The sequence below is a fragment of the Dysidea avara genome, chromosome 4 (genome assembly GCF_963678975.1).
Source record: "Dysidea avara chromosome 4, odDysAvar1.4, whole genome shotgun sequence".
Classification (NCBI taxonomy): Eukaryota; Metazoa; Porifera; class Demospongiae; order Dictyoceratida; family Dysideidae; genus Dysidea; species Dysidea avara.
In genome coordinates, this window is record NC_089275.1 from 14,478,306 (window position 1) to 14,506,076 (window position 27,771).

Sequence of the window (27,771 nt, forward strand, 5' to 3'; positions counted from 1 at the left end):
TTAATTATTAGTGCATTATGCTGTAACTACTATATAGCTACTAAGTTAGGTAGATAATAATGCTCAAAGACTTGAAGAAGATACACTGGCATAAGATGTACAAGTTTCAGAATTGCAGATAATCATATGCAGTTAGCTGGCTGCAGATTGTTAACATGAAACGATCTGACTGCTCTATTAGAGTATTTGAGCGTTCTATTAGAGTATATCGATCTTTTCAGCTCCTTTCAGCCAGCACTCCAGTCAGCTTTATATCATTTGTAGTAGCTTAACTCTTTCTTCTAGGTAATCAAGAAGAGACACACACCTTGATACCACCGATTATTTCCGTGGTAGTCCGATTATTCTAAAATTATGCCTGTAGCCATATGCATCCTATAATTTCGGAATTATTCTCAAGATTATGCCGGCATAATAGGCGCAGGCCTAGTACAGAGGTATGAGTTTTTGGCTACATGCAGCTCTACCAATTGACAGATATTTATCATTTAATTAGTCAACCCTTGAATAGGTCCTAGCTATCACAAATGGTAAACTTGTCAAGGATCATTGCAGGACTTGTTTCTCTAATGGTTTATTGTAATAGAATCATCATGTACTTTAATGGAGTATTATAGTACAAAAGCTTAGTGGAGGAAAATTTGACAAATTACGTTGCAACCCGTAAAATTTTCCCTCTCAAAATTTTACAATTATTGTATTTTCAATGCAATGTTGAACCATTCCATTAAATTTTACTCATCAAAATGCTGAATCATCCAATTCATCACATTTTTACCCTGTCAAATATTTGTGCTAAATGGTATTAAAGTGAAATTTGCAGTATTTAATATACTCAAACAAAACTATGATGTTATTTATTTTCTTTCTGGCTATAATATGTTATGATGTCATACATTTGTACAGCAAAATGACTTCATGCATGGTTGAGTATAACTCTATCATAATAGTCATCAAGCATATTCAAGAATAGTTGAGCCATCTTATAAAAATTCTTGCATGAACATACTCTAATAAAGCAACACCTGGTAATTATTCACATGGCAGCCAAGATGATAAAAATACCATAAGTGTGCAGGCTCATATGCGATACAGTTGTTGACAGTTTGTATAGTTCAACCTACTGTACCAATGAATTTTATTCACCCGCCCACACATTTATTCTACTATATCCTACTAGATACATTCTACAATGTCCATTATGCTTTCATGCAGTGCTCTGCTCATTATTATTTTAGGCTGGTCTATCTTCTTTCAGAAAATAATGAGTATAATGTAAAAAAAATTCAAGTATGTCAGAGTGGATCTAGGATTTCCCAAGGGGGTGCTAAGCTGGGTGAAAGCTGTATAAGAAAAGAAGCATGCTCAGCATGTATGCTTATCTAGGGAGCTCTGGGGGTGTGCCCTCATAGGAAAACTTTTCATCTGAGATCTTGGCAATAACAGTGACTGAATTAACCTTATTGAATGAGCATTAATTGTGAACCACTTTAAGTGTAATCATTTTCTAGCAGTGGTAACTAGCTTTTATAATTATAAAGGGCACAGCATCAATGCTGTAGTATGGTTTGAGTTCAAAGTTGAAGTTCAATGGGTCAGGAGTTGGTCTTTGTAGCTTTAATAGTGTGTGGATGTTTTATTAGAGTAGTTGACTGTTCTATTAGAGTATTTTGATGTTTAGCAGTTTTACCTCTGAAATGTAAATTTTACCCCCTCTTGTTGATTCCTAGAAGAGATTAGTGTACTTTTTCATTGTCCATGTATATGCTTTAGATGCAATTGGACCTGTACTGTAACTTCTACTATCTTACTAGTAAAATTTTGGAGACAGCTCCATGCACTCCCCTAAATCTGTCCTTGTATGTGAAAACTAGATAGGTTTTCAAAATTGCTGTACCTTACTTTTATTATTGAATTTTGAGTCCAACGAGAGGTTTCAAACTCAATACAACAAAACTAAAAACCATAAAATTAATATACAGATTGTGGCATAATTGTGGTTGCTGCCATGTTAACCTCTGTAAAATAAGTACAGGCGCTAAAAACAGAATAAGCACTTTTTGTCCAAACAGGTAAAAGTGAAAGGAGGTATATTGTGTGACAAAGTGCCAGTAAAGTGTACAGATTTCTGACTAACTAGCAGAGTTTGGGGCTACTCTCCCAGGGAAAATTTAGAAAAATTTATAATAAAGATCTATGTATATAATTACATACATGTAAGCCTAGCTGAAGTTCTTAAAGCAATTAATTGTTGATATAAAGAAAATTACAATTAGTTGAATTGTAAGACAATTTTTAATCAAAGAGTAGGCCACGAAATGGAGAATTTTTGAACACGGCTAAAAGATTGGATCTTGGGGTACAGTATTTTTAGTCAAATCCCTACAATAAATTCAAACTGTAAAAGAGTTAAGATGTACAACATGTACGTACATATTAACTTTACTTTTCTGTGGTGCAGCTGGCTATTAGAAAAAACTTGTACAACTAAATAGTAACTGTTATATAAGTTAGTACTTTTCTAACACTGCATTAATAACTTCTGTAAACAAACAATTGGAACTCCATACATGTTGTACTGTAAGTAGCTATGTACAAGACATATTTGGAAGCAAATGTGCATAAAAGCAGGGTATTTCATTCTACAGTCCTATGTCCCTGTCTTGACCAGCATAGCAATAGTTAAAAGCCAGCTGTTGAAGTAGTGGCTGACTGGCATCTCTTAAAGAGCAGGCAAAATTTCTTTCCCTCCTAAAGGTTAGTCGTTGAATTGCTTCATATTCTTTTGGATTAGGTTGCAACTGTAGAAACAATGACAGGGTACATAATTATGAGAAGACATATACAGTATTAGGTACTGAGATGAAAATTTAGACATTTTGCTTAGAACATATGTGACTGAATTTTGAAAAATCACTCATATGGGCATGCATGAAATAATTAGAATTTCCACCAACAAGTAGATTTGTACTATAAAGTTTGTGATTTGATCATTAAATATTTTAGGTGTCAAATGCACCCATATGGGTGATTTTCTAAATTCAGTCACATAATAATATTATAATGTAAGTGTGTTTACCAGTCCCAAATCAACTCCATCAAATTCAGGACAGAACTCAGAGCTTCCAGGAGTTCCTGGCAATCCAGGTGGTCCAGGGGGTCCTTGTACACCAACTTGACCTGTAGGGCCTCGTCTGCCTGGATGACCTGGTAATCCTCTGTTTCCCTTGGGACCACTTCTACCAGGTATTCCGGGAGCACCTTGTACTCCTTTAGGTCCCTGTGCTCCAAGGTAACCACGAGGTCCTCAAGCTCCTCTTGCTCCTTTTACACCTTTTCTTCCAGGAGGGCATTCATCACTAACTGTACAAGCAAGTTTATTATAAATTACTTTACATTATGTGCAATGAAATCATATGGTTTACTTTTATTCTCTTTTGATATTATAAAGTCACTGAATTTCGGTACTTCCAATAACAGTACAATGACTCACTATAATTGTGTGCAGTAGTGGTTACAATGTAGGGAGAAATCTATTTTGCTTTATTCTATACTCAGAAAGTATTCTTATGCTAAGTAACTTGCTCAAACCCTGTTTGCTTAGCACTAATCTACATTAATTGGCCATTCCCAATGGCAAAGTTATAATTTCACCTCGAAATGACATTTTATTACAGTAACTCAATTTTCATTTCATCATTTGCTTTTCACAAAGCAAGAACTGTACTTTGCTGACGTGTTATTGTGAGTGACTCAAACAAACTAAATGTATAAAGTTTTCCAGTATCGAAACTGTTTACCTATCAGTAGTAGATCTAGGATTTTTAAAAGAGGGTTTCTGAAAGTTGATATAGCTCAGGTAAAAAAAATAAAGCATCTGAGAATATTTTCCAGAAATTTTGAGATGTTAGAAGCTCTGAAATTGGATTTTAGGCTATTTTTAGTTAAAAATTATGATAAATCCAATGCTTTAAACTGTATCAAAACTATATAGCCAACTATAGGGCAAAACTTGTGACTATAGTTTGGTTGCTCTATTAGAGTATATAATTACTTGACTGCTCTATTAGAGAATCTCAATCATTTTTAATACAGTGGGAAGTTTAAAGTAAAGTGTTGCTGAGGATTTAATAGCTATAAATGTGTTAGCTAAGTGCAATTTATATGCATGTTACTGAAATACAGTGGTATATAGTTGTTTGCCAGGACAAACTGTCTGTACAACAATAATGAATTAGTCAGACTGCCACTGAGCTGAATTTAAAAGGAGGTTTCTGTCGAAACCACAGAAACCCATCTAGATCCGCCACTGCCTATCATGCTACCATTTTGCTCATTACTATCAGCTGCCTACTTATGGTACCCCAAATTTTGTTGGTAAAAATTGACACATTTACACTACTTGACTTTTATTTAACATATATTATCACCAGTCATGGCTGTGTTTAAGATTAAAATTTGTGGCATAATGGCACACAATCTAGCTAGCAATACCAACAACCATACTGGGTACGTTTAATTTGGCAAGAAGGCTGCTGAAAGTTGGTGAAGCAGAGAGCAAGAAACTTAACACGTAAATGTGGTGACATGCAGCAAGATCATTTTAAAGAGCATAATACATATATTTAATTTTAAGCCCACTGTACATAAATCACAGAGTGTATACAGCTGTAGCTAACTTTTACACAATTATAGGCAGTGCTGTCAGTCACATGCACTCTGTCTCTGATTGATACTTACTGGCTCTGGTGTTTCTTCCTTTATGAGCACATATTCGACCAGGAGGTCCATCAGGGCCAGCAATTCCTGGAGGACCATCATCTCCTACTCCCCCACTTATTCCAGCAGATCCTATAATAATCAGTATTACTAGAAATTCACCCTATTGTACTTATGGTCATATAAAGGCAATGATAAAGGTTTCATCCCAACCTGCCTCACTGCTTAGCTTTATGCATCACAGCATTAGCACTCATTATAAGTGCAGCAGTGAAATATTAGTGGCTATATAAGTAACATTACAATACCTGTTTCACCAGCTTCCCCTCTGAAACCTTTGCTACCTTCTCTTCCTTTAGGACCAACCTCTCCTATCCCTCCAGGATTTCCCGGCATTCCTCTGTCACCAGTGAAGCCCTTAGGTCCTGGTGAGCCACTATCTCCTGGTTCTCCAGGGGGACCTGCATAAAACCTCTATTTAAACTTAACACAAATGCCTCCCTAATAAGAAAAATCCAAAAGGCTAGCTACGTATACATACTCCTTATTTTTGTCTTTTATAGAGAAGGATATTACCGTGGAGCCGCTCTGTTATGGACATTTTGGGACCCAGAATCTTTGGGCACTTTGTGCTGTAATATAGACATTTTGCTCTTTCAGAGGTAAAAATGTATTAACCAGATCTGTCATGACCAAAATTGTTGTCCTTATTATGGAGGTTTTTTCTATTGTGTCCTTAATTCGGGGAGTTTGTTAACAGAGGTTCCACTGTCTTTACAATTTTGTGGCCCCATGTACAAGTGTCCATTATGGAGAGTAAATGTGACTGGATTTTGGAAAAACGATCCAAATCGCACATTAGAAGTTTCGAGATAAACGGTTTTAAAGAATTGAAGCCAGCATAACTCTCCAAGGATAGCAAGCACGCGTATGAAATTTGCACAAAAGATGCATCAATCTGTTACCTTTCAAGCCACTTCCAGTACTTGTAGCTGCTTGTACAGTTTCCTGCCAAATAAGATAGAAAATCTGAGCAGTTGGACGAGCGAAGTAGTATCACGAGTGCTCACAAAGGGGTGGAGGCTGGGGGTGGCGGGGAGGGCAAAAGATAGGCCTCAAAATGGAGGCAGACCATGATTGGAGTCCAGACACGAGATTACAGGGCTGTGCTGGCTCCTTAGTGGCTGATATGTAGCAAAATCTACAGAGAACACGTCTGGCCAACATTATAAGGCTGTCCACCAGTAAACCACTGATTCTTGCCAAGCCAGGTCCTTCACAAGGCCTGAAACCGCCATTTGGGCACTCCACACCACCCAGAAAAGACGTCTATTAAAACCAGCCTCGTGTAGTTTGAGCAGTGCTGAGGGTCAAAACTTGTAGTACGATAGTGTAGCTATCCACTGGTGGTGTTAGTTTGATTTTGCCTGATGTGCGATTTGGTTCGGTTCTGTAAAATCTGGTCACAAATGATAACTAATTTTTAGACACACTATTACAGGAAGACACAGTGACTGACCTGGGATGCAAAATGTGTTTGCAAGTGGGCCTGGTGGTCCAGGCAATATCTGAGTAGTAACTGTATTGATAGTTTTTTGATATACTTCACCTCCAGAAGGTTGTATAATGAAAAGCTCATCCATAATGATTTTAAACAGTTTACAAACACAACCAGGTTGGCCTGGGGAGCCAGGGGAGCCAGTTATTCCAGGAGGTCCCCTAGACCCTGGTAATCCTCTAGGCCCTCTTGTTCCATCAACTCCTATTCAATTACAATGGCAAATACTTCAAAAGTTTTGCACTCTACAACTATATACCTCTTTCTCCTTTGCTTCCACTAGCACCATCAAGCCCATTAATTCCAGGATGACCTGGGTTTCCTGTAAAACTTCTCACTCCACTTTGTCCTGGATCACCACGATCACCTTTGCACCCTTTCTCCCCTGGTGGTCCAGTAGCAACCTCTCGTTTTTTACGCTGGCCAGTTATGCCAATCTACAAAGCAGATACATATTTTGGATTGGCATTTTATTCATTTTTGCGCAACAGATTTTACACTGCCGATTTTATCTTATAGTTTATAAAATTCCTATGAAATTCCTTTTGAGTGTAAAATATATTATTTTAGTTGCTTTTCTTCAGATAATAAATTCATGTTGACTACATGCATGTTTATTATCTTGAACAGAAAACCAGTTGAGAACTGAACATTATTATATTCGTGATTCAGTCTTATTATTATTATTAACACTTTTTAATGCTGACTAAAGTACCTGCTTTTCTTCACATGGCAATCCTTTTCTACCTGGTGGTCCTGGCTTACCAACTCTACCAGGAGGTCCAATAGCTCCTGGTTGGCCTTGTTTTCCAGCTTCTCCAAGACATCCTTTACTGCCAATTTCTCCTGGATCACCACGTGGACCTATAACCAACAAAATTTATTACATAATTTGGTTGACAATGATATGTGTGGTACTTATTAGAAAGGTAAGGAATTTACAAATTCACAAATAGTCATTTACACACACACACACACACACACACACACACACACACACACACACACACACACACACACATGCATAGATTCTAAGCTTGTTACTTATATATATAACACCATCTCTGGAGTGCTACTGATTGCTAAACTCTGAAGCATAAAATATAAACCAGTGAAAGTCACAACATATTATTATGTATAATAATACTTTATGCTGTATTTGTGGAAATGTTTGTGTAAATGAATTGTAATTTTTATTCACAACTGGACAAAACAATGAATAAAAGTGTCATTGTTTATTTGGTTTCATTGTTGCCATTTAAAGTGGTAGCTACATAGTAAGAGAAAACATAAAAGTTTTTCATAATTCAACATGCATGTACAGAATTACAGTGTTTATCTCAAATACGTGCGGTATATACAGTTCAGTCCTATTAGGACATTACATAGTAGAAATCAAAATAAAGTTAATGTACACTGTAATGTAATTGTAAGAACCGAGTAATTACAAAATGCCAGTTTCATGTAAGGGAAAGTATTTTAATTGATCTTTTAATCGCGATTGTGCAACCACTGGATGCTGTGGTTAACCATAAAAATGTACAGAAACCTTTGGGAAACGGACAACCACAGACACATAATCTATTGTCACATAGAATCTAATGGAAATATCCAAGTTTTTAAAGCAGCACTGTAAACTACATTGATTGCTATGCCCTGTGGTGTTTGTCTGCTGTAAATATACAAAGTCACTAGCGAGTTATGAGCCAATAAAGGTTAGAATACATAATGAAAATGTGTTCTGGAGACGAAACACACAAGTAGCTGCTTTTTATCCTTGTTTACCAGACATACAGTACAAGAGCTAGCCTTACTATCACCTGGATGATGTATCTGGGCTCCCTGAACACGTTGTTAACTTATTAGCTGTCATGCTAATTCAGCACTTTTCTGCGAAGCGATTCGCAACAAAGGCTATTGTTAAAGCTTGAAGTCCCAACATTATTTTCTGACTTCGAACTTACAAATATCAGCTGTGGAAAGCCTTGTCTGGTAACATTTCTAACTTCACCGCCCTATTAACTCGGGCATCTGTCATCCTATTCACAGCAGACCACCACAAAACGAAAGAGAAATCTATGTAGTTTCTTTCCATGTGCAGAAAATTAGAACATACCGTATACTATGTATGTAAGTTACCGAAGTTTTACTGCCAGTTATCATCGTTTTCCCAATTGCTTCGATACATTTTTAATGGGCATCCAAAGCATCCAGTGGTCACACAATAGACAATTAACACTGTTTACATTATTAAGGCCTTAGGTGAAACTGGCCTATATATTTTTCAACCCCTCAACATGATATTCAAAACATTAGACCTACATTGAATGTGCTATGAACAAAGTACAATTGGTAATACTTCTGTAATTACTCAGTAATTACAATACAAAATGTTAACTTTGTTTTACACTCTACTGTATATGGGATAGCTACATTATATCCTAGTAAGTGAGGTAATAGGAATTTTCAGGAGAAATTGTCAATTTACACTTCAAACTATTGAACTACTAGTAGTATGTACATATAATACAGTCACACTATGTGACCCAGTCCGGGAAAACCGGTCTTATTGCCTATTTAAATATATCAAGAAATGCTGGTTTCAAGTATTTAGTGTGTTGTAGCTCACCAATGGTTAAAACTATGTGTACCAAATTTTCACATGATTTACACCAATTCCTTACCTTTCAGAGCATCCATTGCGCAAGTAGCCAACAACTAAGTTTCTCGCCATTTTGGATAGTTTTTAAACCGAGGTTGACTGTATCAGGCAAGCTCCAAAAGGAGTGGGAAGCGGGGGGCCTGGAAGGCAGGCAAGATGGTGTTCAAAAATTGAAAAGGAAGGTGTTGGGATGAATTAAGCCAAGTTTTAGGCCATTCAGGTCTCAAAATTGGCTAAAATGAAAGAGAAGTCACAGCAGAGGTACTTAGTCAACACCACAGAGCTGTACAGCCACATATAGCCATCCCCAGGCTGACCAGAGCTCCAATAAGGCCCCACACTGTACGTATGGATTGCCACTGGGCTTGGCAAAAGCAGCCAGCAAAACCAGACCACTCGAGTCTAGCTGATTTTGATTGTGGAATTAGATAGTGTTAGCTTTGTGTCATGGGTGAAAAATTGAATCTGCTGACATGGGCGATAAGATCGGTTTTCCCAAACTGGGTCACATATATAAAATATATGAAATCGTATTGTATTATCAATAATATTTATCAACAGCTATACATGTGGAAAAGTGTTTAATTTTTTTTACGTTCAACCAAATAGATGGTACATTTAATAGTTACATACCTTTTGGTCCAGGAAAGCCAGCTGGTCCTTGCCCACCTTCATCACCTGGAGGACCAGATGGTCCGGGAGCTCCATGCAATCCTTGGTGTCCTTTGGGACAAAATGATGATACATTAGGAAAGCCTCTATATATTGATGCCGCTGAACGTCTTATTCTTTGATCCTCTAAATTTAATTCCAAATGTCTAGTAGGTGGATATAATCATACAGATAAAAGCAATGTTGTGTTAAAATGTATGAAAATCCAGCTTAACATATCAAATGAACAGTAAATTGAAGGTAATGTATCAGTTCTGTATAAATCACACTTACTTTTCATATACTTCAAGTTTAGCTAGCATTTCTTGTTTGCTAATTCCCCATGTAGTTAATACATTTCCTCTCCTAATGTGAAACTGATTTTTATCAGACGATGCATGAATGTAGTTAAAACCGGTAGATTTGTTTATTTCATTATCTTCCTCTAAGTAGTGCCTTAGAATAATTTCATTTGGATTTAGAGGAATATTGTGACTTCTCCATGCATCAAAGTAACTCTTATGCATAGGCACATTGGAAGAGAGTGTATTTACTACAACTCGCAGATTGTTAATATCCCTCTTGCTAAGTCCAGGGCAATGAGATAGTCCTGGTTCTCCAGGAGCACCTGGTAAGCCAGGTGGCCCTGTAGGTCCGCTGATACCTGGATTTCCTTCAGTTCCAGGCCTTCCTGGATCACCACAGAGACCTATATTACCAAAATAGTTAATAATAATTCTTAAATACTCTTATAAGCTATCTTACCACGTGCTCCACTCCGTCCGTTTGCACCTGCGGGGCCTTGAGCACCACGAAAACCACTTGGTCCTGTTACACCTCTTCTCCCAATATCACCTGGGTCACCAGGCTCCCCATTTACTATACAGATTAACACCAAGACAAGTATGAAATATTTTTAAACGGTTGATTGCAACAATGCAATTCTATAAATTGGTATTACGTAAATGATTGAGTTGTTAAAACGTGACATTTGATACTTTTGCTAACTTTCAAAGTTGGCTACATAATTGTGACAGTAATACTATAATAGGAGTGCATAGTAACTGTAGCTATTTTAAACATCAAAAATTGGGAACATTTTATACCAAAAACATGTAAGTTTTCAAATTTGACATGGCTTATGAAAACTATGCTTAGTATGTAAAGGTCTCAGACACTGTGAGCACTCTATAGAGTCAGACAGAAGAACAATCACAAGAAGCTGCTGTACAGGGAAGAAGTTGCAATGAAAGTACTATTTGATCATTTAATAGACTAATTACTGTAGGATATCGGCAACAATAAATTAAACCATTGTGATGTATATTGAAGTTTTGCAATGTTAAGTTTACTTAGCCATACATTAGTACTATAGCATTTGTATGTATACAGGGGTGTATTATGACTTTGTGTATTCTCATACAGTATGGGAATCATGGTTAGGGACCCACTATTATGCTCAAAATCTTACCCATTATGCTATGCTGCACTGCTCAAAACTTTTAACGTATTATGCTCAAATTATGTTCAAGCTTTATGCCTCATTTCCAATGTTTTGCTAATAAATTTGCAGTTATGGGCACATAATAAGTGGCTGAAGCACGTCATTGCTCTTCAAAATGCATGTGACCGAAAAGATCGATATATTCTAATATAACAGTCAGCTGCCTGATTGTTCTATTAGAGATATATTGACTGTTCTATTAGAGTATATCGATCGATTTCTGTGATATATAATTTGATCATCAAGGATTTGTGGCATGGCTCAAATATTCTTCCTATTATGCTAGCATTATGCTCAATGCTTTCAAGCACCTATTATGCTCATAATTATGCCAGCATAATTGGCGGGTCCCTAATCATGGTGGTTTGAGCTTTCTTGCCCAACAGTATCACCCCAAAAGAAACCTCGCCTTTCCCTTATAACAACTTGGCAGTACTGGTTAGGAATAGTCAAGACCACAAACATCTTCAGAGCAACCCCAACAGATTTTTATGTAATTAAAAATAAAGATTAGATTTTATGCTGACTGACTGCAGTAACTAACTAAATTAACTGATGCATCCAGCCAACAATGGATAAGGCTACAGGCTTGATTTCATTACTGTTTGACATTGCTTCATCTGGAGATGTGCTTTTTGCTGACTGCAGTACATGCAATGCGTGCATAATGAACTTCCTTTGTCCTCCTTTGTGTCCCAGTTCTTTTCACTGACAAAGCAAAGTGTCAATTTATAATAGCATGATATGGTTTCCTGTTGACTACTGTAGTTATCACGCTTATCACCCATATTCTCAGTAGTGAATGGATTGATTGCAGAGATACTTCTTGTACTGTTGTTTCATTATATACCTTTTTAGCTATTTCCTTGTTTCACTACTTTTCTTCTTTGATTCCTTAAAATCCCTTCTGTTTGTACTTAGTACATGTTGCATACAGCTACCTACAAGAAAGAAAAAATTGAATATTTTTAAACTATCAGAAATGTTTTTTTTGTCTCGTATGCATCTATCTTTGTGTTTACTAAATAGTTTGGCAGATTCTTATTCTTGACACATTAACAAATAGACTGACACTAAACAAAGAGTGATTACCATTATGAATATGTACATAAGCAAAATTGCGCTTTTCCAATAATGGTAAGTGAATAGACGATTGCACAGCCGGTGTAATATGTCATGGCTGTTGTCATCAATGATTGCCATGGCAATGTCATTAAAATGATTCAAGTGGCATTAGAGAAATAGGGTTGTTTTATAGTATATGTGGTGTAGAGATTTTCGGTAATAAGGTCTGCAGTTTTTACTGGTGACTTGTTTGTAGCTGAGGCTGCTGAGCTCTCTACAGGGTAACTTGTTTGTAGCTGAACTCTCTACAGGGTGACCTGTTAGTTACTGAACCATTCACACGGTGATTTGTTTGTAGCTGAACTCTACAGGGTGAATTTTTGTTGATGACCTCTCTACTGGGCAACTTGTTTGTTGTTAAATGCTCTACAGGGTGACTTTTTCATAGCTGAACTCTCTACAGAGTGACTTGTTATGTAGCTGAATGCTCTAATAGAGTAACTTATTTGATGGTACTGAATGCTATAATTAGGTGACTGTACTATTAGTCTAAGAGTATCTCGATCATGCTCTCTTAACATATAGTTGACTTTAACATCATAAGTCAGTGGCTTTTGATCTGATTCTTCTATACTACTGACAAGCTTTTCTATGATGAATAATCCATATATACACCAATTTTCAGCCCATTTTCTTAAGTGGTTTGTCTGGTGGACGCAAAAGCTTATGTGCTTTATTCATGAAACTCAATTGTACAATAATTACACACCTTTGGTTTTGCTTTGTATCTCTGTGGCAAATCTTCAAACAAATTTCATTCATTCCATATGGGGTTTACCCTGTAGGTGTTACAAACAATCATTCTATTTTATGCAAATAATACTGGTCATAACTCCTAAAGTTTTCACCTGATTTGCACCACACTTGACACTAGAATTTGCTTTTGTGCACCACACCCACTTTAGAGTGCCAAATTTCAGAGGATGCATTTGTGTTTTATAACAGATATACAAAGCGTGTAAAAAGATGAAGAAAGAAAGAAGAAAAAAACAGCACGAAATTCTGGTTGCTTGTATCTCGGAAATGGCTGGATGATTTTCTTCAAATTTGGCATCTTAGATCCCCTACCACATGGGAATTTCTACTGTAAATTGCAATGGGATAAGAGATCACAGAGCTACATATATGTGAAAATTGTATTTTTTCTTCCTGTCAATATACCTACGCTGGATTCATGGTCCGCATGACACACTATCATGTGTCTTTATATATCTAGACTAAAACGAGCAAACTGAAAAAGGATGTGATCCTCAAAAAGGATAGGGTGAAAAAGTTGTGAAATCAAAAGTGGTGGCCAAGAAACACTATGTGATGGTAGAGTAATGGCCAAAAATAGTTAATAACAACAATTCAGGTGAGTTTGCATTGCCTCCTCCAAGGTTCACTAGGATTTGGCACAAATTCCTGAATTTTGGTATTAAATTTTTTTCTATTAATCTGCCATCACAGCCATTTCTTAGCTGCACTTTTAATTTCACAACTTTTTCACTGTGGCCTTTTTGGGGTAAACACCTTTTTTACAGCTTGGCTGTTTTAGTAGGTATCAGTATATCGTAAGTCACAAAGCTGGCCATAAGCTGGCTTTGGAGCTTCCTTTTAACTTGTTTTTTCTTTACTACAGGAATTGTTCAACAAGAGAAAGAATTATTTGTGTGCATAGCTTTGTGTCTGATTAAACATTAAAACTGAATAAAATGATTACCATGTAGGTAATAAAGTGAATTGTTCCGTACATAATTGAACTGTAATTAAACTCTCTTTCTTTGTAGTTGAACTCTCCACAGCATGACTGGTTTCTAGCTGTACTCTCTACGTGGTGATGTTTTGGAGCTGAATTTTCTACAGGGTGACTTGTTTGTAGCTGAAAACCTATAAAATGATTTGCAACTTACTTACTAGGGTGACTGCACTATTAGAGTATCTTGATCGAGCATTTGTTAGATGGAGTTGGTTTCTGAAGTATATAAGTTACTCTAAAAACTAATGAAAGTTGTTCTACAATGATCAATCACTGATTTTCAGCTGATTGCTATAAGTGGTTTGCCTATTAGACGTGGCAACTAAATGTTTTTATTACTATTATAGTTTAAAATTATTAATTTAAAATGAAGTAGGGATCCAAGCAATAAAAGTAGTAAAAAAAGATCTCAATGATGGTATTACAGCATAGCTCTGTGAGAACATCCCTACATTTTGGCATGCTATATATGTGACCAGATTTTTACAAAACCAATCCAAATCACACATCAGGCAAAACCAAGCTAACACCTCCAGTGGATGGCTACATTATTGTACTAGTAGTAGCGATTTCCAACCAACCAATTTCTCACACATATTTTTGCTACTTAAATTACACACCTTCAATAAATGTTTCACAAGCTGCCGTTCCAGTCAATGGTAGTCAATGCATCGTACTTCGTAATGCACTTTACTGGATTAAAATCCATGCGGTATTTTTTGAAATATGTCAAATCAAAGTTTGAGAAATAAAAATCCCCATAGGGAGCCCTTACAAATAATTGCATACGTAATTCTAATTGGAAGAATGCAGCACCGGTGATAGTTAAAGTTTCTGAGTGTTTCCGTGTGAATCTATGGCTGATGAGGACGACAAAAGTGTTCCTGGGCAAACCCTATATGCTGATTTCGATTCTGCCGTGTGTTTTATGATTGGAGGACGATTAGAGTTGGATTACGACGAAAGCATGGCTCTTTAAAAGGTAAATCGCCAACTAGCACTGTTCAGAATCCAGCATTACAATCACCCGGGACTTCAAGGTATCCCTCTGCATCGATGCAAGTATAGTTTGAAAGTGAGCAGTTTGTTGTCTTGTGCGGAATTGCAATATAAGGCTCAACGTTGTGCATAATCTTTTCAAAAGTGGAGACTGGCACGTGATACCAACCTTGCATGGCTTCACATTTACCTGTTGTTATATTCTGGTGTATTTATTGCTGTTTTGATCCATTTTATAGCAGCTTCATGATTGTAATTTTGGTCAGAAACTATTTATAATTTCTCTATGTAGTATAGTGATGTCATTGTGTTATATAATAATTATCATCCTTAGTGCTTACAATGTGACAAATAAAGCTGAGCAGTGTCCAAACAAATCTATTTTTAAATAATATTGGTCTTATATTTTGTTATCTGATTGTCATGTTTTAGAAATATTTGTTGATTGTGACTTGTGATGTTACTACTTACCATGTTATATAATATTACTGATTTTCTAGTTAACTATCCCTGAAAATGCATTGGGTATCTTTGTATACTTAGTATTACACAATATACACAGTTTTATTTGTGAATCACTTGCTTTATTCATGTAATATTCTGAGTGGTCAGTCTACAAAGAAGTGGTCACTCTTGAGAGGTTTTACCTACAGTAGCTCATGTGCTGTTCCCCATAAAATAGATGCGTGGTTAAAATTTCATGTTATTAATAGTTTCCTATCTAGATTTATGACACTTTGAATATTGTGTTTGGTGCTATGTGATATACATAAAAAGCATTGAAATTGCTGTACACAAAATCATCACACTGTCAACTTCTTTTGCTTATATCTTTTGATAGGAACCACCGATTGAGGTGGGGTTTGCACTAAAATGACCCTGAAAAATAGCAAAATATTTGTCATACCAATGAATGCATGGAATGTTAGTTATTTACTTTAGTTGGAAATCTCTACTAGTAGTTTTGACACTCAGTACCACTCAAACTACTTGAGGCTAGTTTCAACAGACATCTTTTCTAGGTGGTGTGCAGAGCTCGAATAGTGGTTTTAGGCCTTGTGAAGGACCTGGCTTGGCAAGAATTAGTGGTTTACTGGTGGACAACCTGATAATGTTGGTCAGATGTTTTTTCTTTGGATTTTGCTACATATCAGCCACTAAGGAGTCAGCACAGCCCTGTAATCTCGCCTCTGGACCCCAATCATGGTCTGTCTCCATTTTGAGGTATAGTCCTTGCCCACCCCACCACCCCCATGAACACTCGTGATACTACTTTGCTCATCCAACTGCTCAGATTTTATATCTTATTTGGCAGGAAACTCTACAAGCAGCTACAAGTACTGGAAGTGGTCTGAAAGGTAACAGATTGATGCATCTTTAATGTAAATTTCGTATGCATGCTTGCTATCCTTTGAGAGTTATGTTGGCATGAATTCTTTAAAACCATTTATCTAATGCGCAATTTGGATCGTGTTTCCAAAATCCTATCACATATAACAATTCCTTGAAAGAAGGGAATTTACCATATGCTGTAATAAAATCCAGGCCATCTTTTTGCACTGTATATTAAATAAAAAGATGGCCAAGTAGAAACCAATTGTAAATTTTTAGTTAAATTAATTTTGGTAACAATACAGTGTAATCATCTTTTATCATCTCAGTAGTATTGTTTATATTGCAAGCACACATGTACAGCTAGCTGGATGTGATAATGTGAAGCATATAGAAAATGAATGCATAAAAGTACCTATACTGTAAATGCTTTCTTGGCCAGATTTTGATATCATGTCTTTTGGATGTAGTTACTCCATGAACATGTACTTGTGCATTCTTGGCCTCACCTTTTTTTACAGCTGGGCTGTTTTTGGCACAGGATATCACCACTTTTTGTTGAATGGAGAACATACAGTTATATTACATAGGAGACACTGCATGCATGCATGCATAATAACAGCTTCAGTATCAGATTAGCTAGCTAAATCAGTAGCAAAAGCTTCAAGTTTAGTGTTTAGAAGCGTTACTAAAAGTGACTTGCTAAGAGAAAACTCGTTCAAACTGTTCAAATTTCCCTCAAGGACTCACGTGATATTTTGCGTGATGTTTCATGAACCGGGGATAGTGACAAAGTCGAGGCTAACATCTTAATGGTTCTTCCTGAAGCGGTGGATTGGTGATATAACTAGTCTGTGTGTGTAACAAGTGGAGGCGAATCGGCTGCGAGTTGTTGTTGAATGTATGCCTTGGAATGGACATGAAGGCACTGCGCTGAATGCATCACACTATTCTCCCTGCGAATTGCCGAGTAAGTTCGTGTATAAGTCCCATTATATAACTACCGTCGTAATTTTATACAGGAATCCCCTATGCCATAGTAGCTTCCTGGGATTATATATATATATATATATATATATCTATGCTTTTGTAGCCAGATCCTTGCAGCTGGCTCTCGAGCTGGCTTGTTCTAGCAGCTGTGTGGGTCAGACCACGAACAAGTTGAGCTGAACCCTAGTGAGAAAACAGCTAAAAATGAAAGATTTTTTCTCAACATTTCAACCAACCAGATGGTTGGTGATGACAACAAAGTTGTCAAGAGCAGACAAATGCTTCCATCAACAGTTCAGGAAAGGCTATAAGGCTATATACTTTTATGGCTTCCTCTAATGTATGGTGAAATCTTTGGCTGTAAATAATGTGTCATGATCAGGCATTTGAATGATTTGCAAGTAAGTCAATACTACAAAACTAATAAGTTAATATTTTTGAGGGCTCAACTCAATGCATACATACAGTATACCATAATTACTATGCATCAATCGATTGATGTGATGATAATATGTGCAGATCTGAGACAACCATGGACCCTACTATATAGTAACTGGGCAGATATATAGAGTTATGTATACTCTGATATAATTGTTGAGTGTTGTAGTTTACCAATGGTCAAAGCTAAATTAACCATTTTAGATAGCTTTTTGTGATGTTGAAGGTGTCAAGTAAACTCCAGTTAGGGGCAGGCAATAAAAGGTTATTTTTCAAAACAGGAGAGGAGCATGCTTAGGCCCGCAAGGTACAGGCTTAATCTACTTACCCCAGTAGATGCACCATATTATATATATATAATGCACATATCGATGTATTGCCCTACTAACCCCCACCCCTTCGGGAATATATAGGGCTATAGTGGGCGCAACCGAATGTTAAATGCCCCATGGTAGGACAAACCTATTGTGTCAAATCTCCACCATTGGCCCCAGTTGCAACATGGGGGATTTGACATAGCATAGAAAAACTACTTGGGTGCTTAAGGAATGATTGTCAAATGTCCCATAGTGAAGCAGCAGTTTCGCCTTGTAAAGCCCCACTTACAGGCTTTACATCCAAGGGGGTGGTGGGGTAACACATTGGTAGGTGCACAATGAGTTTGCATCATAAACCTTATGTTAAAATTTAGTCTGTCTTGCTTTTTTCATGCTTATAGCAGCTAATGTGCTTATTCTCAAACAATCAGGACTGAAAAACTACAAATTGTCTTCTACTTTTATCTATCAACTATCCAATCACTGCTAGTTTATTAAAATTTCCTTTGCTGTTGTGTAACTTGTTTACCATTATGCTATAACCATTAGTCCCTCCTAGTTTATATGTCTCCTAGCAACAAAAATTGTTATGTCAACAATGTAGGTGAGAACCACAAAACAAGTCAAGTAATATATTCCAAAATTGGTCATCAACTGCTGCAGTATGCTGAATACATCTTGGGAATGGCTATGTGGGATGCTCACTTTAACAATAATCATAATAGTGGAATTAAGTTTTAGTTAGCTGTGCCTTATCATACTATATCCCTTTCTGTATATGCAGGGTGGATACTGATGTTGTGACTGTTGGCGGGTGAGTTTATGGTCAATGGACAAATTACGCAAATGGTGAAGAAAAATTAATAAGTGGTACCAAGACCCCACTATTATATTATGAACTCTTGGTGGTACTTCATAGCCAAACACTAGTGTATCTGGCTTCTTGTGCTATTGTAGTCATTTTTTAAATTTTATGGGATCATCATAATGTAAATGTTTACTATTACAATATATCATGCTATCATTAAAGAGTCTCTATAATTGTGGGTTAAGTGCTGAAAGGTGATGTGCTGATGCTGGCTTTTTAAGTGAACACTGAAGTTTCAGAGGCACTGAAGGGCTGGGGCGGAATTAAAGACGTGCACGGGTAATGTAGCAGTAAGTTACTTCAACTGTATCACTACAGCGGGTATGAAACAGCTGGCTATAGCTATGTACGGCCCTGCATGGGCCGGAGTCACGCTATAACGAGTCAGTGGAGGCATACTGTGGCGAATTTAAAACAAATCAGTGACTGGACTCACAGTTAAACCAAGAGTTGACAGCACAATGTCTGTCAAATCAGCCAGCTCGCTATGGCTAATGACCTTGCCCACTTCCACACTGTTGGGTTTGGGAATTGAGGCGGGCGCCTCACATCTCGACGTCATGGCGGCAAGTTTGAATCTTCAAAGAGTACAAAAGCGATCTCATAAACTAACGAACAACTTTTAGCGAAATTAAATGTACAGATACATTGTGTAAAAAGCCCCTGATAGCCGCAGCCCTTTTACAATACGACTTCATGGTTGAAAGAAAATCGCTCCAATGGGATGCGATGACGAAGAAAATGAAAAAAAGAACGATGCACATTTGAATAAACAATTTAATTAATGCATTGTAAATGGGTGGGCGATGGAACAAACTACTCCAACAATTCGCCTGACTTTTCGTGTGGTAGTTACTCATTATACAAAGGTTACATGCCCCTGGTTTCAAGGCAGAATCTTTTAGTAAGGCTGAGATTTCGCCATGCGGACTTTAAAAGATTGCGTAATCAATTCCTCATGTAAATGACTCACAGTAGTGGTCGCATGTTTATTATTTTTGTGGGCGTACGCTTTGTGCTTCTTGGCCTCGCAACTCACTACCGTGAGTCTTGATTATCATATCGCGATAATGATTTTTTGATTGCGAGTATTGAACTATCGATATTATCGCTCAGCCCTAGTTAACAATGTACTATAATGCAATGTTGTGAACATAGTAACAATGTACTATAATGAAATGTTGTGAACACAACTAAATACAAATTAATTATGCTATCAGGAGGTCCCTAGAAGTGAAGCAATTATAAATGAAATCTTTCCACCAAGTTAGAAACTTAGAGGTGTGATCTCAGCGCTTGATTATAATTAATCAACCAAGATCGCTAATAGGCAGGGTCTTGAATCTACGTATTGTGAAGTTACAGGCATCTACCGCAGGTATGTTACAAGGCCAATTTTGGAAATTATTGGACAGCCTAAAAATTGCCAATTTTGGCTACTTCTTGCAAACAAAAGTTACCACTTTTGGCAACTTTATAAAGCAGTGTAATGCAAAGCTATAGGACTGCTAAGAATTTGTCAGTTTTGGCAAGTTTTGGTAACTAAGTTTCTATCTAACTTTGGCAACTTTTGGAAACCATCAAAAAGTTGCCAAGCCTGAAACTACTGATGGTTTCCAAATTTGGCAGTTTAAGATGGTGCTCAAAACTACCAATTCTGGCAATAAATGTACTCATTTTTATGAAGACCAATGAATAAATCAATTGTGGGATCTAGTTTGCAAAAATGGCAAAATTTGATGCCCACTATTGGACTGTTCATGCATACTAAAATTACCACTTCTGGCAATTTCTTGCAAATAAAAGTTTCCACATTTGGCAACTTTTAAAAGTTGCAAAACTATTGTATTGCTTACAAATTGCCAGTTTCGGCAATTTTCTGAGGTTTCCACTTTAGGCTACTTTTGGAAGCAGGCCAAAAGTTGCCCCAAAACTGAAAACTATAGTCCAAATTTGGTAGCTTGAACATCCACAAACTGTGCTTGTACCTATCCATTCTGCATTCCGGCAATACAACTCAGTTTTAACTAAGAAAATTGAGAACTTGGACTTAATTGGCAACTGGATTAGCAGATTTTGTGATCTAGTTCACCAAAAAGATGGTGAAAGGTTTGACTCAATATTGCTAAATTTGGCAGCAAAATATACATAACACAAATTTAGAATACCCTATTCTGCATTATAATTATTGTAGTTTATGCCTGCTGGCTCAATGTATATCTAAACCGTATGATATATATGTGACCAGATTTGCGAAAAGGTACCTTTTTCACACACAAAATTTGACCCATTTTTTGAACTTTAAAGCTTCATAACTTTTTGATCATGGTGTATAATTGCTTGCAATCTTCAATGAATGTAGCTACAGTATCTGGCTACAGTTTGATACTAAGAGCCAGTTAATCAGTATAAGGAATCAAGTGTTACACCATTTTGTGTGCTGGTATGTCAAATGTGTGGAAAAGGTACCTTTTCGCAAATCCGGTCACATATGGTGATTACTGCTGCAATGCACTGTTCTACAATTTACGTATTTTTAATAAGATTCAACAGAAATATTATTTACAACTACAGTTGATGTACATTTTCCAAACAGAATTATAATTAATGTTGTCCATATCTAATGCGTTTTTTAATGGTCCTCTTACATTTACGTTTGGCCAACGGTGTGAAAGCCTCTTGAGGAACCTCTTCTTGGGGATTTGTAGCTATATAGCAGGATTTGTAGCAAGATATTCTTATGACTTTGTCCATTTTATCACATTTTGGTCAATTCACATTCTAATCATAAGTTTGCTACATAGCTATATTCCTACTGCTGCTTTTAAAGTGAATGTATAGCTAGCTACCTGGTATCCACTGATAATATTGCTAGTAATCATATTTTAAATACTTTCAGGCATTATTGTAACAGTTCCTCTAAAGTAAGCATAGTTAAGTTAGCAGCTTTGTGAACTTTAACACTGTAATGCTCACTTTCACGCTTAATACCGGTAAACTGTAAGTGTCAAAGTTTCCAAAACTGGCAACTTTTAGACTGTTGTTATAATTGCCAAAAACAGCAGCTACTGCACACGCTTTTATAAAATTGCCATTTTTGGCAATTCTAAGAATTTGTCAAACAAAATTACCAATTGTGGATAACCGAATCCTACAATCAAATTCTCTATAAAGTACATTTATTGCCAAGTTTGGATACTTTTGAGCGTCATTTGTGGTTGCTCAAAGAAACACAAAATTTGCCAATATTGGTAATTTTGGGTTGCCTGAAGTTGCCAATATAGTCAACTTTGGGCAGCCTGAAGTTGCCAATATTGGCAACTTTGGGTTGCCGAAGTTGGCAACTTTGGGTGGCCTGAAGTTGGCAACTTTGGGTGGCCTGAAGTTGGCAGCTTTTGGTGGCCTGAAGTTGGCAACTTTGGGTGGCCTGAAGTTGGCAACTTTGGGTGGCCTGAAGTTGGCAACTTTGGGTGGCCTGAAGTTGCCAATATTGGCAACTTTGGGTTGCCGAAGTTGGCAACTTTGGGTGGGTTGCCGAAAGTTGCCAATTTTGGCAACTTTTAGGCTGTCCAATTGTTGCCATAAACAGCTTGTAACGTATCTCTCTACCGAGTATAAGCTCTTTAAATAATTTTGTGGCATATATAAATATGCTGCTCAAGGAAAGGTTAATATGGATAATTAATACCTTGATATGATTTAATTGCATGAAGAAGACAATGACCAGCCTGATTGAAGATAAAAGGAAAGACAAGACACAGAGGGCACACACTCATCAGAACCCCAAATAGCACATACCACTGGTGAGTTTGTTATTGTGGCATTAAATGGTGGCTGCTGCTTTGTTTGGCCTTCAACCTTGTGACTGTGGTTACGCAGACAAAAATCTGAGCTTCAGTGATTTTCTTTACAAAAATTATACCTGGCTGTTTATAGGTGTTCTCTTGTCTTTAAGGCCGTATTAATTTTGTTGTTAGATGGACTCTAGTATTATTATTTAGAGGTAATTTCAGTTATGTAAGATGTCTATAGGATGATTTGTAAAGGTGGAATTTAAGGAAGTACGAGTCATTTTTGGGACGATCCCTACCTAAACTGTGCTACCATACTGTTTGATAAAAACACAATCACATGGTTGTTACACACTATGGGTTTTTTTGCATTGTATTTTGTGATTCTTTCATATCATCAAATGGCTCTCCTACAGTGGTTACTGTATATAGTTACAGGCCAATTTTCAACTAATTTCTCAAAGTGGGTTACCCTGTATAATCATATGCATGACAAAAGTTTGATCTTATTTTATGCAAATAATTGGTTATAAGTCCATAAATCTTGATTAGGTTTACACTGTAATTTGAGTCGACAGCCTTTTAAGTGTGCCAAATTTCAGCTTGTGTGTGGAGTATGTGTTTGTGCTTTATAGCAGATTTTGCAAAGTGTATGAGAAAAGAAGCAGGGCAGAAAAAAAAAAAAAAAAAACCCAAAAATTTGGCCACTTTTATCTTGGTAATGGCTGGGGGCTAAATTTGGCTTGTGTACTCCCATACCTGGTGGGCAACTTTATAATAGCAAATTGGGTTCAAATCGACTAAGGTATCACGGAACTACATACGTGTGAAAATTACATTTTCTTCCTTCATGTCAATATATGTATATACCAACGGTGTGGCACGCTGGCTTTTTGGGCTGCACAACACACTACCATGTGTCTTGATATGTACATACGCACATACACAAAACCGTTACTAGTATTGTTAATTTAAAAATGGAGTATGGATCAGGGGCGTAGGCAGGATTTCCAAAAGGGGGGTTCTGCCCTAAGTATAGAATTTCGTAGGTGTGCACATGTAAACACGTGTACACGTGTAAACATGTGTATTCTTATAAATTCATTCGCAATAGCGAGTAGAGGTACTTGAATTCCTCTGCCTGAAGACCTGTAGCTACCCATTTCAGTGGATTTGTGTAAGTTAATTCAGTTCTAGTTCACCAGTATCACGATTTAAAAAACTTAACTCTGAAAAGGGGGTTCGTCCGAACCCTTTGAACCCCCCTGGCTACGCCCCTGTGGATCTATGCAATAAAAAGTAATGAAACAAAAGATGAATGATGATGGTGTTTCAGCATAGCTCAGTGGGAAATCCTTTCTTTGGCATTGAACAAATAATAATAGCTAATGTGCCAAAGTAGGGACTTTCCCACTGAGCTATGCTGTAACACCATCCATTCATCTCTTGTTTTACTATTTTTTATTGCATAGATCCCCACTTCATTTATTAAGAATTTTAGCTTTTGTGTTGTGCTACAATGTAACTTGTATTAGTCCACTTGTATTTTCTACATCTGTAGGTATGGGAAAGGCAGATACCATCATTTATAAACATCTTGCCCATTTACTCAGTGAGAAGTGGAGTTCCCCATATTCTGTGGTTATGGGCAGGCTTCACTGTAGTTTGGGGTTCTCCTTGCTGCACTCTTCATCAATGTGTATTAGGGGATCATGTTCTAGATCCAAGCATCCCTATGTGCCTCCAGTATCGACTTTGCTGTTGCTGAGGCCCGCCTGTCTCCAGTTTAGAACAATAATTAATATAATATATACTGATTTTATATCGTGATTGCTTCTTTTTCTTATAAAAATAGCTATGTCTACCAGAACAATGTAACTTGTAACTGTTCTGTTATACATGGCTGTTGTATTAGAGTGACTGTTGCATAAGAGTATATCTCGAGTCAGCCAAGGGGTATTCAGCTAGCTAGACCAATAAGGAGTGAGGTGATTTTGTTTATTGTTAATGCTAGATTACTTAGAGGTTGGATCTCCATACTCTTTTACTATTAGTCCACCTAGATCTTTATTTGGTGGGCATGGTCACAAACCTATCGCAAACCAGATCCCAATCGTGAAGTTGCAGATATCTAGCAAGTGTATCTCTTTTAGTAGCACCGGGACTGAAGCACTTACAAAATCCAGCTCTGAAATATTTCTGGGTGTCTAAATAATTATGCTGCTGAAAGAAAGCATTAATACGGAAAATTAATGCCTTGATATGGTTTTGTTGGATGAAGAAGAAGACTGATTGAAGATAAAAGAAAAGACAAGGCGCAGAGGGCCTACATTCATCAGAACCCCAAAAGGCACATCCCACTGGTGAGTGCATAAAATGGTGAGTGTTCGCTGCTTCATTTGGCCTCTAGCCTTGCGAATGTAGTCAGGCAGTGAGGCAGGCAGTAAGGCAGACAGTAAGGCAGTCAGTCAGACTAAAATTCAAGTTTTGGCGATTTTGTAAAATTCTATATCCGGCCCACCTGTAAGTGTTTTGTTATATTTAATGCTGTATTATGTATTATATGGACTAGTACTATTTTGTAAAGGTGATTTTCATTGCATAAAATGTTTCTAGGATAATTTTTTGAAGGTGGAATTGTGGGTGGCACACGAAATTTTTGAAAGGATTCCTACTTAAGTGGTACTACCGTACCGTTTGATATAAAGAACACACATAGTAGTAGTAAAGAAAGGCAAGTAAAAAAAGAAGCCTCAATTGCAAATTAAAGCTGGCTTCTGGGTTTGGAATTATAAAAAGAAGTGATATCTAATTTATAAAACCAAACAGCCAAGCTGTGAAAAAAGTGTGAACCAGAGTGGGAATAGATGTAAATCAAAGGTGGTGACCAAGAAATGGCTGCAGCAATGACCAATAATTATTGTTTTGATGATCACACTAATTGTTAACAATGATTGGTATTAAAACATCATTGCACAGTTTTGATTTCACACCCTTTCCAACCTGCTTCGCACCCTTTTTTGCTGCTTGGCTGTTTTGGTTTAGATATATACACACTCACATAATGTACGTGTATTGACTAACCAGATACACAATATAGTGATGGAGTTCTAGGACATTTACATGGTGTACCAGGTAAACCAGGAGGACCTTTAAAAGCAAACAAGTTATCATTATTATTATATGAATACACATACAGTGCACATACAGACCTGTATCATACCTGGATTTCCTTTAGGCCCTCTTATTCCTTTTTGTCCAGTAGTCCCTACAGATCCCTTTAGACCTTTATTTCCTTTTTCACCTTGAGCTCCATCAAGTCCTGTGTCTCCCTTTTCACCTTTTTTACCAGGTGGTCCCATATCTCCACCTGGCCCTGTCTGTCCTCTGTTGCCAGAAAATCCCCTTCTTCCTTTAGGTCCTTTTTGACCGGGAATACCTGCTGCCTATTAGAATAAATGAATTTCTACTGTAACAATATAGTATGTGACTGGATTGGCAAAAAAGTACCTTTTTCGCAAACAAAATTGGACCCATTTATTGAGCTTGGGGTTTCATAACTTTTTGCCATTGCATATAACACTGCTTGAAATTTCTTTGTTTACTAGAGTGGTATATCCCCAGTATATGGAACAGTTAATTGTTTGGTATTTTAGTAGTTTTTCAGTAAACCTACATTCACTGATGTTTTACTGAGAGTTTAAAACTTAGTAAAATAATTATGTTCCATATACTGTCATTTTACTATCAGTATAACTGGGTACAGCTACAGTAAAGCAACTTAACAAATTAGTAAACTAAGAACTTTCAAGCAGTGTAACTGCCTAAAATTTACCATATGTGTAGCTAAAGTATCCGGCTGTATTTTGATACTAAGAGCAAGTTAATCAGTATAAGCAGTCAAGTGTTACATCCATTTTCCTGGCATGTAAAATGTGTGGAAAAGGTACCTTTATACAAATCCAGTACTTACTTGTGGTAATTCTTGTGCATTGGAATTAGATTTGGTATTAATATTTTGCATAAGCATATATACACTCTTAGATTACTTCAATTGTTGGCTTAAAAAAGATAGTGTTTTAATTCAAATTCAGTGGTAGTCATAGGCGGTGGAAAGGGGGGGGGGCTAGGGGGCTGAAGCCCCCCTCAGAATGATATCACGCCGAAATCATCCTTCTTGGAGTGGGGTTGAAAACTGCAATAAAGATTGAGATACTCTAATAGAGCAGTCAGTATTAGGGCAGTGTGTAGAAGGATTTTTATGTAGTTTATCAGCTATAAATGCATAGCTGGTGAGGTGGGCAGCTATTGTCAGCTGGTTGTGACCTTTTTTTTTTGTCTCACCTTACCAAACCAGTAGTACCTCACTTCCATAAGTCTGGGTCAGCCCAGCCCCCCCTCATATCAACTACTTCCTCCACCCCTGGTGGCAGTCAAGTAATTTTTGTAGTTAATAGCACTAAATATTTCTTTGAGTGCACTGGCTACACCACTAGCTTAGTCCACAGAAAATTACTGAGGTTTACAATTACACATTACATCAACCTGTTGTGCTCTACAAGGAAGTTGGAATACTAGCAATAGTGTACACCTGGACTATTAATACTTGTAATTGTACTATTTTATTGTATTGTACCCATGCTGTAAAGCCTAATAAATAACAATAAAATAAATCCATTCTTGGACAGCATGTATGCTCAGACACTTGTTCTCATAAACTACTGAACAGAATCATGTAAAAATTGGTGCAGATATCCCTTACATAAATCCCAACTAGACTTGCACGTTTGAACTTAAAATCTAATTTGTACTAGAGAGAGTCAAAATAATTGCTCAAATTCATGCAAATTTCATGTACATTGTTGCTATTGTTCTGGCAGTCACTTGAATAAAATAAAAGTACTAAAATGAACACAAAAAGAACGTAATTTCTGGGAATATAACCCTACACCACTGCCAGCTGCCCACCTCCCTTAGTTTCTATCGTATAAATGTGAGGCAAGAAGTAAGCTGTTGAAGTAGAAGCTATAGAACCTACAGGGCAAAGAAGAAACCAGTGCTGAACCCTGTGAGGTTTGC

The 27,771-nt window shown here is 37.0% G+C and overlaps 2 protein-coding genes across 2 annotated transcripts in view; both read right to left on the minus strand.

The window, feature by feature from the left end:
- Positions 1 to 2,540: 2,540 nt before the first annotated feature.
- On the minus strand, positions 2,541 to 3,307 carry LOC136253584 (cuticle collagen 1-like; the record flags this gene model as incomplete). Its single annotated transcript, XM_066046250.1, has 2 exons — positions 2,541 to 2,801; positions 3,080 to 3,307. Coding segments are annotated over 2 exons (387 nt in total), but the record flags the coding sequence as incomplete, so codon positions are not given.
- LOC136253129 (collagen alpha-1(I) chain-like) overlaps positions 3,222 to 27,771 on the minus strand; it is a 50,927-nt gene continuing 26,377 nt past the window's right edge. The window contains exons 4-14 of the mRNA XM_066045748.1: positions 25,916 to 26,138; positions 25,777 to 25,842; positions 10,356 to 10,469; positions 9,885 to 10,299; positions 9,573 to 9,757; positions 6,993 to 7,141; positions 6,537 to 6,714; positions 6,239 to 6,481; positions 5,028 to 5,180; positions 4,741 to 4,851; positions 3,222 to 3,363 (exon numbers count right to left, since the gene is read on the minus strand). Coding sequence (XP_065901820.1) covers positions 3,308 to 3,363; positions 4,741 to 4,851; positions 5,028 to 5,180; positions 6,239 to 6,481; positions 6,537 to 6,714; positions 6,993 to 7,141; positions 9,573 to 9,757; positions 9,885 to 10,299; positions 10,356 to 10,469; positions 25,777 to 25,842; positions 25,916 to 26,138 — 1,893 coding nt within the window. The 3' untranslated portion in view covers positions 3,222 to 3,307. The remainder of the gene's footprint in view (positions 3,364 to 4,740; positions 4,852 to 5,027; positions 5,181 to 6,238; positions 6,482 to 6,536; positions 6,715 to 6,992; positions 7,142 to 9,572; positions 9,758 to 9,884; positions 10,300 to 10,355; positions 10,470 to 25,776; positions 25,843 to 25,915; positions 26,139 to 27,771) is intronic.